A 14,717-nucleotide genomic window follows, 5' to 3' on the forward strand; every position below is an offset into this window, starting at 1 on the left:
CCAAAATGGCGGCGCTTCTCTCCTTTTTTTTCCCGCCCAAAAGAGTTGAAGGAGGAGAGAGAAAAAAAAAAAAAAAAAAAGGTCGCCAGCGAGCCCCGCCCCTTTGCCCCCCTCTCGCCGCCCGGCGCGTGGGCGTCCGCGGGCGGAGGAAGGGAGGCGGGCGGAGCCTGCGCGCTGTCGCTCTCTTCGGCCAACCAGCCCGAAGAGAAGAACGATGACGTCGAAGGGAAAAAAAGAGAGAGAGAGAGAGAGGGAGGGGCCAGCGCGAGGCGACGGGTAAAGCCAGTCGCTGGGTTTGGCTCGCTCACTCCGCCCCGCGCGCTCTCGCCTTTCGCCTCCCCCTCTGCTCCGCCTCCTCAGAAAGGGGCGGTCCCGCTTCGGATCCCTCCCTCTGTTTCTTTTGGGGGAAGACGCCAAACTTCGCCCCGCCCCCTTCAGGTGCAGATGCAACCGCCCCGCCCCTCAAACAGCTCCGTTTCCTTCCCCCGCCCCGCGTCTCTTCAGGGACCCCCCGGGTGGGAGCAGCCCTCTCTGCCTTCCCCCTCCCGGCGTGCAACAACGTCCCCATTTCCCAGCAGGAAAGAGGCTTTGTAGTCCTTCCAAGCCACCCCCTCTTCTTTTTCACCTTCCTGTCAGGGGGGGGTCCCCCTCGAGGAGCAAACAAGAGGGCTCCCTCTGGGCCTGTGGTAAGAGGCCTCCCGCCCCCCACCACCACGCGCCCCCCCTCCTCAAGCTGGGCTGGGTGCAGCAAAGGCTCCCCCCCCAGGAAAAGGGGGCCTGCAGCCATTGCACAGCCTGGACTTTGCTGGGGGGCCCTGCAAATTCAGAGGAGGGGGTGCTTTGGGCTTCTGAGGGGGGGGAGTGGGAAGTGCCCCCCCCCAAAAAAAAAGCCTGTTGTGAGGTTGCCAAGTTGGGGAAAAGAGTGAAAAATGTGTTTGAACTGGCCTGGAAGGGAAGGAAAACCTTTTAGGGGGAAAAAAAATTAACTTTTTAAAGTTAGAAGCCAAACTTGAAATGGGGCTCCATAAAAGCCTAGCAGGGCAACTCCTCCTCCCCCCCTCCACTTGATAATCATTTCCTAGTTGGTTCAAAGTTGTCTGAATGAAACGGGAGCAAATGTGGGAAGGGGAAAAAATGGAATATTTTATGGCCAAGAAATAGAATGTGGATGAAATGGAAGATCTTTTCTGTTGGTGGCTGCAGGTCTTCCTTCTAAACCACTCTGGAGAAATTCAAATCATGTGGCTGCATCTTTTAAAATTACTCTTCTGCCACCCCTTTAATTAATATTTTTTTAAAAATCAAATTCTGCAGGTTTTTTTCTTCAATCAGAATTTTTTTATTTGGGGTACAGAATGGCACAATTTCCTTTAAACTATGACTTTAGTTTTAACCAGAGGTCAGACCAGCAATACTTAAAAAAAACTATTGTGAAAAATCAATATGATGCAAGTGAATATCGAGCAAATTGAACAACAGATAATTGAAAGTCTTTGGTTGATTAATCTTCCTATTGTTAAAGTGATCTTTTTAAACAAACTTGCACATTAGCAAGTGCATGATTTTGCACAGGCATATTGACTGAGTTATGACACTGTTAGCAAACCAACACAATGCAAAAAAAGTTTATTTGCATTAACATTACTTGAAAATAGTGTTTTGACTATTATTTTTATTGTCAGCCATGTAATTACATAAAGTTAAAAAAATCCCCTAAAAGTCTGATTGCTATAAAGTTTTTTCCCTTTTTATCTTGACTATCTAATGGATTCCTCATTCCCTCCTCCTTGTTCAAAACTACCCCATTCCTGTTTTCCGAGTGGTAAATGATTGTATAACAATTAAATGACAAGCAAGTGTGTTTTATAGATGATGCATCTTATGAACATAGGTTTTTTTTTTAAAGCTAGCATACATATGCTTCAAATAACTAATTTGATTAGAACTTCAGATTAAATACTGAATTTACTTCTGAGTGAATGTGAGTTAAAATTCCTTTTACTCTTTTTATTCGAAGGAGACTCCTTTTCCAGGATTTTCCCAAAAGGTATGTTATGGTCTAAAATACAGATAAGTGAAATTTTGCTACTTGTTTTCACTGTTGATACAAGACAAAAATAAGTGCTGATGATTTTAGCTTTATTGGCAGTGAATGGTATCTTTGAGCAAATGTTTAATGAAATGATTTATAAAAAGAAAAATGCCGACTAAGCAAACATGAATCTTCATGCGTAATTTTGCAGTATAGGTTATTTTCCCTATGTTACTAAATTAAGAGTACTGTTTTAGAGACGAAACAATCACACGTATGCTTTAAAAATAATATTTTTAATAAGTGTATTAAAATAACCCAGAGTGTTGCACAAAGCAATAAAAGAATATCATAATTAAAAATAAGACAGTACGCCAAAATGTATACTCTTCATAAAACCACAACAAACGTGTAAAGCTGCAACAAAAAGAGCTACAAATAAAAGGGACAGAGCTGTTTGGCCTAAGAAACAACGATCAAATACGTTTGCAGGTATTTTAGATTTTCCTTAGCAGAAACCATTTTGAATCGCTCTGCTTAATAGAATTTCATTATCCATTATTGAATTCCTTAGACGTTGCTGACTGAAGAGATAGCCCCATTGCTTCTTTTTATATATGTGTGTTTAGGAAATAACTTCAAATACAGACGTGATTAAATATGGACCAGTATCATCTGAGTGACGACAATTCGCTCCATTCTGAAATTCAGCTCCCGGAATTTTCTGGGAACCAGGCTTTGGACTGTAGTGACACATTCAGCCATGATCTCTGTCCAGATATGAGAGACATGATTTATGCTGGACTGAACAACCTGGATGTGGACCCCAGCCTTTCAACGACAAATATAAACAGCGATTCATTGGAAGACAACCTGGATACCTTGTCTTTGTACTCAGTAAAAGACTGCGATTCTGCTAAACTGCTCGATGATTGTGACACAGACTCACAGCCACTTTTGCACGGTGAGTAGGTCCAGTGCAGAGCTAAGGTGGCAATACGTATAAGGGGAATTGTTTTATTTCAGCCGTGGATTCAGGTCTTTGTCCTTATTAAACTGCATATTCTTTGATGGTGTCCTTTAGTTTGGATGTTCTCCCAGAATGGTTGGGATTTCAACTGTCAAGAATTCTCAGCCAATATAAAGAAACAGCTGTGCCAGGAGGTGGTTTGCTTTATGGTATTATTTGTATAGATAAGGCTAATGGTAAAAAAAAGAGAGAGAGAGGTAATTGTACATTCTGTATCTATGGGTCATCCTTAACTTACAACAGTTCATTTTGTGACCGTTGCAAGTTACCTCGCTGAAAAAAAGTGACTCCTGGCCATTTTTTTTTTCGCACAACCTTTGCAGCATCCCCCTGGTCACATGATCAAATTTCAGGGGCTTGGCAACTGGTTCCTGGGGGTTCACGGGATCCCCTTTTGCGCCTTTTTCACAAGCAAAGTCAGTGGGGAAGTGTCCTGCCCCTGGTGGAGACTGACTCTGAGGGAGAGGAGGAACAGCCGACAGGGAGTGGAAGTGTGGCTCTGGAGGTTGTGGAGGAGGCTGGGGAAGGGCAGAGGCCGGCTGGGCAGTCAGAGGAGGACCCAGACCCATCCCCTCTCCATCCTAGGGCACGCAGGGAGGAAAGGATAAAGGAGAGATGTGGTCTATGGGGGAGGAGAGGGCCTTGATCCCCTTCATGGGCTGCAGCTGTGACAACTGCATAAGAGGACGGACATGCGTATGGGCGAGTGCTGGAAACAAAGCGTGTACAATTAAAAATTCTAGTGTAAAATAACGAGCTCGATACCCGTGTTTCGCTACGAAACCATGTGATGGGGCTTAAGTTTTGGGGGAGGAAAATAAGGGGTATGTGTGATTCTGCCTCTGCCTACCAGCATCCATCGGTATTCATCTGGCTATCGTCCTGTCAGTGTGTGAGAGCGTTGAGGGCTGTTTGGAAACTGAAACAGTATTTGCTGTGTGAGCAAGGAGGAGACAGCAAGGAGCCTGGGCACGGCTTAGCTCAATTGTTCTGTCCTAAAGCTGGTTGGTGCTCTGAAACTGAAACTGAAACTCCTCGGCTTGTGTTTTGCATTTGGAACAGATTTCTTTCTAGGTGGGGCGGGGGAGTAGATCTTAACATCAGAGAGTGTTAATAATCATAATATAGGAAATATTAATATGGTCATTTTGAAAAACCCTTTCTTAGTGATCCCCTAGAAGCCAAGGGGAACCTACATGCCAACTTTCAAGCTTGTAGGCTTTACAGTTCTGGAGATTTTGTGATGATGCGTGAGGGGTATTTCGCTTTTATCTATATAGATAAAAAATAAATAACAACTAAAACCTATGATAAAAGTCTGAACAGTTCACTAAACAAACTGTCGTAAACTGAAAACTACCTGTACTGTGTGCCTTGCAGCAGAGTCTCTGCCGTTGGAACTAAAAGTTGGCCTTCCTCATTTAGAATTGGGGCTTCCTGCCCCTTCGGCACCAAAAGAAGTGGAGCCAGGAGGCAGATCCGGTTCCGGCAGCGGGAGGAAAGGGAGACCCCAGCAAAACGCCCTCCAGGCCCCCTTCTTGGATTGCAGCCTCTGCGGGAAGGTGTTCAGCAGCACCAGTTCCCTGAGCAAGCACTACGTAACTCACAGCCAGGAACGGAAGCACATCTGTAAGATCTGCAGCAAAGCTTTCAAGCGACAGGACCACCTGTAGGTATCCCCTTGACGCAAAACGACTTAAGTGCTACATAAACAATAAGCTTATACCGTAGTTAGTGGTGGAATCCACTCAGTGCCAGGCAGTCAGATGTGCTGTCGGTTTTTTTTCTGTCCTGAAAAAAAGGCAAAGCTGCCAGTTTAGCTCTGCTTAATGGAGCTACGGTGGTGCAGTGGTTAAGAGTGCTGCAGGCTATTGGCTGCCTGAAATTTGGCAGTTCAAATCCCACCAGGCTCAGGGTTGGACTCAGCCTTCCATCCTTCTGAGGTGGGTCAAATGAGGACCCAGATTGTTGGGGGCCAGAGGATGACTCTAAAACCACTTAGAGAGGGCTGTAAAAGCACTGTAAAGTGGTATATAAGTCTAAGTGCTATTGCTATTGCAACTTTATAGCATGCCAAGTTTTCATGTATTGTACAGCACTAGTTTAGCCTGGATTCTAGGGATGAAATGGCAGCTGAAGAAAAGAAGAAAGGATTTCTAATGCCTGAAAAAAGATTAGTCCCCTAACTCTCAGGGGTGGGCGATTAATTTTCCCAGAGAAACTGAGACTTGTGGAGAGATGAATCAAGAAGGCTGGGAAAGTGTGCAAGCATATGCCCCCTATCTCATATATACATTGAGAAGAAAAAAAATAACAGGCCCCTTCAAAATAAAAGCAATCCATGCAGACTGGATAGGGTTAACCCAATGGGTCAGATATGGCCCAGGAACCATAAAACGCCCAGGTCTCCTCCAATTGTTTGGAAGCAGTTGAGTGATGGTTTGGGGCAACAGGGAACAAGCCATAAATAAGCTTAATTGCTAGCAAATTGTTAATACGACTTTCCTTTAGAACAGGGATGGGGAACGATGGGCCCTTTTATGACTTGTGGACTTCGACTCCCAGAATGCATGGCTGGCTCAGGAATTCTGGGAGTTGGAAGTCCCCAAGTCATAAAAGGGCCCCATCGTTCCCCACCTCTACTTTACAGCATACCCACCCTACCCTCTTTCTACGGGTCTCCCGTTGTGGAGGGAAAGTCACGAAGTGCGAATTTTTTTTGCATAGAAACCGGAGTCAAGCGATCATTGATAAATTTGTGCTTGGCAGTATCATTTCGGTCCGAAGGCAAAGACTAACAGGAGGGAATGTAACTTGAAACAGAAAAGCCCTTGTGGATTTGGGGGGGGGAAAAGCTCATTGTGTTAGGAGGCCATGGTAGATTCTTTCCTTTTGATTTGATTTTTTAAAAAAATACCAGGGCGAGTGTTCAGGCCTATAAATCAGAATTATTGGAAAGGGACTCTTATTCAGCCTTGCCTTCCTTATCGCTCTGCAATCTCTGCCCACTTCTGCGGTCAAAGCAACTGAAGAAGCAGTGACCCCAGAAGTCCTTTAGGGCAGGGATCCCCAACCTTTTGACGCCCGCTGCCCGGTACCGGCATCAGCTGGGCGCCGCCATTTTTGACGAAAAAGTGCTTCCGGTGACCTGACCGGAAGCACTTTTTCGTCAAAAAGATGAGGGCGCAGCGCTTCGGTGAGCTTTTTCGGTAGAAATGGCTTTCTACCCGGAAAAGCTCACCGAGCGCATGCGCCGCCATCTTTTGATGAAAAAGTGCTTCCGTGAGCTTTCTACCTGGAAAAGCTCACCGGAAGCACTTTTTCATCAAAAAAAGATGGTGGCGCCCAGCAACCAGCGGCCCGGTAAGAGTTGTTCCGCGGACCGGTATCGGTCCGCGGACCGGCGGTTGGGGACCCCTGCTTTAGGGTAAGACAGCGGATATATTGGGTACTAGGGGCTCCAACCATCAGATTCCTTTTCTCGCATCTGTATCGGTGTATAAGGATGGAAGTGACTTTAGTATAGAATAAAATAGAATTCTTTATTGGCCAAGTGTGATTAGACACACAAGGAATTTGTCTTTGGCGCATATGCTCTCGATGTACTAAGGAAAATATACATTCATCAAGAACTGTAAGATGCAACACTTAGTGATAGTTATAGGTTACTAATAGACAATCAAATCATACTAGGAAACAAAACAATGTAAATTGTAAAGATACAAGCAACACGGTTATAGTCATAAGTGGGAAGAGATAGGTATTAGGAAGGATGGTAAGATGAATAGTAATAGTAGTGCAGACTTTGTAAATAGTTGGACAGTATTGAGGGAATTAGCAGAGTGATGGCGTTTGGGGGAAAATGTCCTTGTGTCTAGTTATTTTGGTGTGCAGGACTCTATAGTGTCATTTTGAGGGTGGGAGTTGACACAGTTTATGTCCGGGATGTGAGGGGCCTGTAGATATTTTCACAGCCCTTTTTTTTGACTCGTGCAGTATCCAGGTTCTCGATGGAAGGCAGGTTGGTAGCAATGTTTTTTTCTGCAGTATTTCTGTAGTATTGGACAGCAATGAGGTTTAAGCCTAGACCTTATTTGCACGTTCCATGTCTTAATCTTTTTTTTTATTCTTTATTTTTAAAAAAACAACAACCCATCAGGAGTGGTCATATGCTAACCCACCAGAAAACAAAGCCCTTCATTTGCATAGAAGAAGGTTGCAACAAGAGCTACTCGGACCACCGATCGCTGCGCCGGCATTATGAAATGCACCACGGTTTGCGGCTGCTGAAGGAGGAGGAAGCCTGCGAGAGCACACCACCTCCACATGATCCACACGCCCAGAGCAGTTTGAGAGCGGCGGAAAGCCTGGCCGAATCGCCAGCGCCCAATCATTCCCTCCTGCCCAACCGAGACCTGCTGAGGTGTATCGTCAGCAGCTTGGTCGGCCCAAAGCTTCCGCCCGCTCCTCCCTCATCCACGGGGCAGGGTGAAACCGACTCCAGGGGGCCCTTGCCACCTTCCAGTTCGGTCTACAGTCAGATTTCGTGCAGCGCTACCGCCGTGAGAGAAACCCCTGGCGAGAAGGCGATGAAGGACATCTATCCTTGCCAAAAGAACTTGCCTTCCTCCAGCATGTACACTATAATCAACACGGGGAATTTATCCATACTTGGGCCATCGGAAAGCCATGCAAATTTGCCAGAGAGGCCTTCCCACGTGGAACGCGACTTCCCTATAGAAGCCAGCGCTTTGGAGTACTGGTCCAACAGCGGCATGCCTCGTTTCCCCTTATTCAGGGGCCAGAAGTTTCCTGCCCCCACCCAGCAGGCCAGCAGCGGCGTCCCGTGGGCCAGAAACGCAGCTCCCTCAGTCGGCCCCAAAGCCAAAGGACACGGCCTTTACGTCGCTCAGTTGTCTTCCGGCGGCCACGAAGCTTCTCAAGGGATCATGGGACCGTCCCACGCGTTTGACTCCGTGAGACCCACTTTCGAGTGTCCGGATGTTTTGCCGTTCCCTCCGGCTTCTTTAAAGACCCACGGGGAAGCGTCCGGAGAGGCCAGACTCCAGTGCTTCGAAGAGACGTTTAGCCCAGTGGCGAGACTCTCGGACCCCCCGAAACACAGCCTCCTTCCGAAGGGCGAGGCCACACCGCTCTTCCGGCAGCTGTTCGTGAAATCCAAGGAGTCCTCCTCCCTGAGCCAGGAGCAGCTCCAGAGCCACCTTTTCCAGAGGATCACCAAATCTCAGCACGTCGTGTCCCACACCAAGGTGTTAGCCCCGTCGAAGGAAGCCGAACCAGCAGGAGCCAAGCCGGCTCTCCGTGGCTTTCCGCAGCAGGCGGATTTGCTTCGCCCGGCCGCGCAGCCGGTGCAAAACGACGGGCCTCCTTCGACTCAGTTTCAAGGGGATTTTTTGCCTGACCTCGAAAAAGACGGGCACCAGCCGCCTTTGCCCTCTTTCCATTCGTCTGCCGTGCCCTCGGCAACCACCAGCAGCAGCGCTTCCCACGCCAAGCACTCCCGGCCTTCCAAAAGGTGCCTCGAGTGCAAAGACTTTTCCAGCCCCAACCAGTCGGCCTTGTATGAAAACACCCCAGGGAACCACACTTACGGGAAGCCCAGGGAGCTGGAGAACGACTCTCCTTTGCCCAGGAAGAAAGAGAAGGCCAAGGCATGTACGAAAGGACATTCCCGCAGCGGTAGACCCCGCCGGAAGGAGAAGCCCAAGTTTGATATCAGCTCCGTGGCCTCCCCTAGCCAAGTAGCCATGGCTTCCTTTTCCTTGCCCAGCACCTCGTTTGAGAGCGTGTCCAGAGCGAAGCCCAAGCTGACGATTTTCAACAGAATCCAGGCAGGTTTTTAAGGCCTTTTTTTTAAAAAAAAAAAAAAAAGAAAGAAATTGAAATAGGCCTGTGGAGATTATCAGTCCTCTAGGTCAGGCAGCTCAAACTCGATTTCATTGAGGGACACAACAGGGTTGTGTTTGACCTTGGGGGGGGGCATGGCCAGCGGGTGTGGCCAGCTCAACATCCGTTTTCAGATGTGACGGCCTCCTGCAGCCCTTTTGCCAGCGAAAACGCGCACCCCACCCCTACTCGAGCTCTGTTTTAGACCATCACAGCCACCACGCCTCTCCCCTGAGCTCCGTTTTCGCTGGCAGTGGCACCACAGTCCTTCACCGTTTCCAGGGCAGCCCCACGGGCAGGGGTGGGATTCAGCCTGTTCGGGCCGTTTCGGGCGAATCGGATGTTAAATTTACATCTGGTTCGCTGAACCAGTATTTGAACTGACGGGCTGGTGCCGCCCACCCTGCCTTCCCCTCCCCGGAGTCCCCACACAGCCCGTTTTGGATGCAGGTAAGTGCAGGAACCATGCAGATGCTCTGGGAGGGCCAAAAAACAGGCCAAACCGGAAGTTTGGAAACAGGCGTGTTTCCGGCTTCCGGAGCCTGGGGAGGGGAGGCCGTTTTCGCCCTCCCAGAGGCCCGAGGGAAGATTCCGGACTCTGGGGAAGGCGAAAAACGGCCCTCCCGGAAGTTCCGGTAGGCCACGCCCCCCCATGGCCACGCCCACCCAGCAGAGAACCGGTGGTTGATTTTTGAATCCCAGGCCCGCCCCACCCCACGGGCCAGATCTAAGCACCCCACGGGCCTTTTGACACCCCTGATGTAGGTCATGGTTGTCCCAAGAGGGCTTCTCCGAAAGGCAACTGGATTTCCTTGTTTTTTTTTCACCCCCCCCCCCTTCCTTGAAAATGTTTTACTCCTGATCCAGAACTGGATGAGAAGTGAAACGTTTCCCAGGGAAGAAAACAAAATCCACTTGCCTTTTGGGTGGGTGGGTGAAAGGCACCTTTGGGACAGACGGAAACCATCAGTTTTGGGGCTGATGAATATTTGGGATCGTATGTATTTTAGGAACCTGCCAAAAGTTGGCAGCCATGGTTTAGAAGGCCCTTGCACTAGTCACAAAAGAGCCACTGGGGTGGGCTTGGCTCCCAAAGATGTAAAAAAATGCCCCATTTTTTAAAAGCAACCAAGAGTTAGAAATGGCAAGACACTAGAAAGAAAGGTGAGGTCCAAGCCACCGTTTGACTGACAACAAATTGGGAATGGTCAGTGAGGTACACAGAGGCGATACAGGTAGTCCTTGACTGACAACCGCAGTTGAGCCCAAAGTTTCCGTTGCTAAGTGAGACAGTGGTTAAGTGAGCTTTGCCCCATTTTAAGACCTACCTTGCTACCGTTGTTAAGTGAAACCCCTGCAGTTCTCAAATGAGCTTGGCTTCCCCATTGACTTTGGTTGTCGGAAGGTCACATGACCCCGAGACACTGCAACGGTCATAAATGTGAGTCAGTTCTCAAACATCCGGATGTAAATCACAGGGGATGCTGCAACGGTCGTATCTGTGAAAAAGGGTCATAAGTGGCTTTTTTCTGGTGCTGTTGTAACTTTGAACGGTCACTAAGTGAACTGTTGTAAGTTGAGGACTGCCTGTGTTCATAGGTGTGTATCTGTCTCAGCACCAGGAACCAAGCCTGATTTCAGAGGATCTGATGTAAAGAAACCACCTGTGTGAAACGCACCATGAAACGTTTATGACAATCTTTACCTTGCAAAAGCTTCTGAATAATAGCCCTCATCTGTGGATTAAAAAACCCCCTATTTGTATATGTATTTAATTTTTTTCTCTTTCTCTCTCCTTTCTCCCTTCCTTTCTTCCTTCCTTTCTCTTTCTTCCTTCCTCTTCCTTCCTCTCTTCCTTCCTTTCTCTTTCTTTCTTTCTTTCTCCTTCCTTCCTTTCTTTCTAAAACACAGGGTGGAAATATCTACAGCTTTACTAATGCAGTCAAGGAGGAGTGCTTTTTTCCTGGATGGTAAGCAGGGGTGTATTATGCTTTAATCCTGCCTAAAATATTAGTGTATGTGTATGTATACACATACATTCAGAGACACAGACACATATATGCATCCGTACACATACAGAAATATATATACAGTGTACATCTATAGCTATATCTGACTATAAGTCTTTCCATCTCTCTCTCTCTCAGTCCAGTGTGTGTATGTGTGTATACATACACTTACACACACACATATATACACACACGCATTCATATATTACATACACACACACAAAGAGATTTAATTGCAATTATGGTTACAAAACAAATATCCTTCACCATAGTTGGATAAACACTCAGACACACACACACACACACTGTTTTTGTTCAAGTAATTTCATCTGTACTGATAAAGGCATCCAGAAAATAAAACCAAAAGAGAGTGAAAACCAGGCCCGCTCATAATAATTCTTCATTTTAGTCTATCAGAGAGAGATAATTTGGGAAAAGCCCAGGAAGAACTAGAATGTGAGGGTTCTCTTCCTCAGGCTAATAAAACTGAGTTAGGTAAGTAAGCTTCCAGCGTTTAACAGATTATAATTCAGGACATATATGGGGAAGACACACCCGGGAAGCAGAGAGACAAGCAGAGAGACAATCTGGCCGCTTCCAAAGATGGAATTTTGAAAGTGATTTATAAGCAGGCCTTTTGCAATGAAAATAAATAATAAATTTGATTGGGCTGGCAGCATAAGCCGCTCTTCCCTTCCCAGTTACCATGTCTCAGGCAGACCTTGTTTATCTATGATGTCCCAGAGAGATTCCTTCCCCAATTCACAGCTCAGCAGCGAATGGAAGCACTCCCCACCCATCCACCCCCCGGACTTCAAAGAATCTCTGAAGTCCAGGAACATAGTTAGGGTTGTAATAAGGTTGGAGTATAAATCATAACATAGACATTTGAGCTTCCTAATGCGACGTTTCTCACCTTGCTTACATCGATTGTTGCCAACAGTAGTAAGTCTGAGGCAGATCCTGGAGACAGGAGTGAGAAAGGGAACAGCTTTCGCTGTGCAACCTGCAATCAGCTGTTTTATACCGAAAGGGGCCTGAACAGCCACATGTGTCTCTGTGGTGAGCAGTGGCAGCCTCCATCAGGGAAGGAAAAACAGCAGGTAAAGGGAATATCACCTTGGTAAATGAATGTTTGTTGTCACGGATGCTGAAGGACCCCGTGAAAAGGAGGAGGCCATCGCGGAGAATGAATCCCAACGTTTTCGTCTCGATTCTGCTCTCTGTGGGGTCCTTGGTGATCTCTGAACTTGGCGGTTTTCCTGCAGACGTTTCATGACCCAGCTAGGGAACGTCATCCATGCTAGAGGGCAGCGAGATTTGCTCTCTTTTTTTTATAAACCCCACCCGCTTCTAACGCTGATGATGTTCCTTAGCTGGGTAATGAAACGTCTTCAGGAAAACAACCAAGCTCAGAAAGCATCAAGGACCCCACAGTCCTCCGCCACCACCTCCTGCCCCACTTCCCCTACAAACTTCACTAGCACTGACGAGGTTACCTAGTTGGGTCATGAAATGTCTGCAAGGAAACCACCAAGCTCCGAGAGCATCAAGGACCCCACAGTCCCCCCGTCGCTCCCTTCTCGTTGTTCCTCCTCTTCCTCCTCCTCCCCCTCTTCCTCCTCCTCCCCCTCTTCCTCCTCCTCCCATTCCTCTTCTCCACTCCCTACTAGCACTGATGAGGTTACCTAGTTGGGTCATGAAATGTCTGCAAGAAAACCACCAAGCTCCAAGAGCATCAAGGACCCCACAGTCCCCCCGTCACTCCCTTCTTGTTGTTCCTCCTCTTCTTCCTCCTCCCCCTCTTCCTCCTCCTCCCACTCCTCTTCACTCCATAAACCCCACTCCCTACTAGCACTGATGATGTTACCTAGTTGGGTAATGAAATGTCTGCAAGAAAACCACCAAGCTCAGAGCACCAAGGACCCCACAATCTTCCTCCTCCCTTTCCCCTTCCCCCTCCTCTTCCTCCTCTTCCTCACACACCCCACTCCTTACTAACACTGATGGTAGGTCATGAAATGTCTGCAAGGAAACCACCAAGCTCAGAGAGCACCAAGGACCCCCACAGTTCAGCCCTGGGCTACAAATATTCCTTTTTTTTCTTATTGGTAGCCTGCTTCACTGCATTCCTTACCTTGGATCCCCAGATCTTTGCTAAGGTTTCCAGAAGAAGTCTGCATGCTTTGTTTCTTATTTCTGATCAAAGCTATTTTTTACAACTCAAAATATTGCCAGGATGTATTCAGGGAGACAAAATGCCAAGAGAGAGGTGCTGCTTTCATCCTTTTCCCAACAGTTGTACTGTAGAACTTCTTTTACTATTAAGCGCTTTTTTTTTTTGGCCAGCAAAAGCTCCAGGCAGCTAATAATCCATGTAGAAAAAACAACAACCCACTGCATTAAAAAGCGATGATGAACTTGCCAATGGGGGATAGGAAGCTATTTTAAAGAAGACAGTTGCACTAATGTGTGTGGAATGCTTCGATTGTTCCGAAATCGCTACACAAAATGTTAATCATTATTAATCTTCAATCCAGTCTTTTGACTGTTTATTTGAATGTATCCCGGCGTGGTTATTACTTAGGGTTGGCTTCCAGGAAGGTATGTCTAGAATGGAATATATTTAACTGCCAGTTAAATCGATCTAGGACTGCAGTTTTATAACAGCTTTGAAAGGGGGAACGTGAACAATTTGGTGTTTTTTTTTTTAAATTTCATTAGACATTCCTTCCAGGTTGGCCTGGTGGTGAAGACTCCCCCCTCCCACTTGGAAGGTTGAGAGTCCAATGCTAGGTAGTGGCAGACGTTTTTCTCAGGGCTCAAAGAGAAAATACCTGCTGCAAACAGAACTCCACCTAGGCATCAGGGAGGGCACCCGGCCAGTAAATTCTCGGCCCCATTCAGTCACCCCGATTCTACCCCGAATTAAGAAATTACCGGGTTGTAAAAAAAGAAAAAAGATATTTCTCTCCACTTGCCTTTTAAATCTTAAATATTTATTTCCAGAGTAAGTCTTTTGGAAAGACCAATACAGAATCTGGGACAGAAGGCAGGTAGTTTTCAATTGACGAGCTGTCATTTAGCGACCGTTCAAAGTTATGACAGAAGTTCCAACCCAATGCCCCTCCCCACCAGGTTATGTGATCGTGTTTCAGGCACTAGGCATTTTATGGCCACTTGCAAACATCACGTGCCTGCAATTTACAACTTTTTGGCTGAAAACCAGTGTTTACTTCCGATTTTCTCGGGCAAAAATACCCCATGACAAACAATGGGTTTGCTTAACTATTGCAGAGTCACTTACTGACCACTGCAATAAGGTCGTAAAATTGGGTCAGTCATGTGACTGTCTGCTTTTAGGATGGTCACGACTTATGACCGTAATGAGCAGGCTCCATTACGGTCATTAAGTTGAGGACTACCTGCAGTTTAAAAGAGCGAACCAGCATTTACGTTACAGCTTGCAGTCTTATTGCCGGAATACATATTTCCTTTTTATATTTCCTTTTAAGGCCTATGAGGCAGAGCAGTTACATCCTCAGAAGTGGCCCTTCCAGGCAGCAGCGGTTCCTCCCGAAACGAAAAGATTTTTGGAAGATGGAGCAGTGGCCCCGATCGTAATGCCTGTCTCGGTACCCATAATGGCTGCCAACCAACAGCAAGTGGGTGGTGATTCCTAGTCTTAATTTTAAATTACAGAGATAACATGATTTGCTTTTAAGTTCTGGTTAACAAC

The 14,717-nt window shown here is 46.9% G+C and overlaps 1 protein-coding gene across 1 annotated transcript in view; it reads left to right on the forward strand.

Annotated features, from left to right (window-relative positions):
• The window catches only part of ZNF541 (zinc finger protein 541), a 33,425-nt gene that overhangs the window by 1,714 nt on the left and 16,994 nt on the right, over positions 1-14,717 (forward strand). The window contains exons 2-8 of the mRNA XM_087971196.1: positions 2,018-2,047; positions 2,662-2,996; positions 4,488-4,731; positions 7,222-8,914; positions 10,881-10,939; positions 11,922-12,081; positions 14,494-14,643. Of these exons, the coding sequence (XP_087827322.1) occupies positions 2,693-2,996; positions 4,488-4,731; positions 7,222-8,914; positions 10,881-10,939; positions 11,922-12,081; positions 14,494-14,643 (2,610 nt within the window). The 5' untranslated portion in view covers positions 2,018-2,047; positions 2,662-2,692. The remainder of the gene's footprint in view (positions 1-2,017; positions 2,048-2,661; positions 2,997-4,487; positions 4,732-7,221; positions 8,915-10,880; positions 10,940-11,921; positions 12,082-14,493; positions 14,644-14,717) is intronic.

This window comes from Notechis scutatus, chromosome 8 (assembly GCF_049901735.1).
Source record: "Notechis scutatus isolate UNSWTSFEM ecotype Mainland chromosome 8, rNotScu1.2, whole genome shotgun sequence".
Classification (NCBI taxonomy): Eukaryota; Metazoa; Chordata; class Lepidosauria; order Squamata; family Elapidae; genus Notechis; species Notechis scutatus.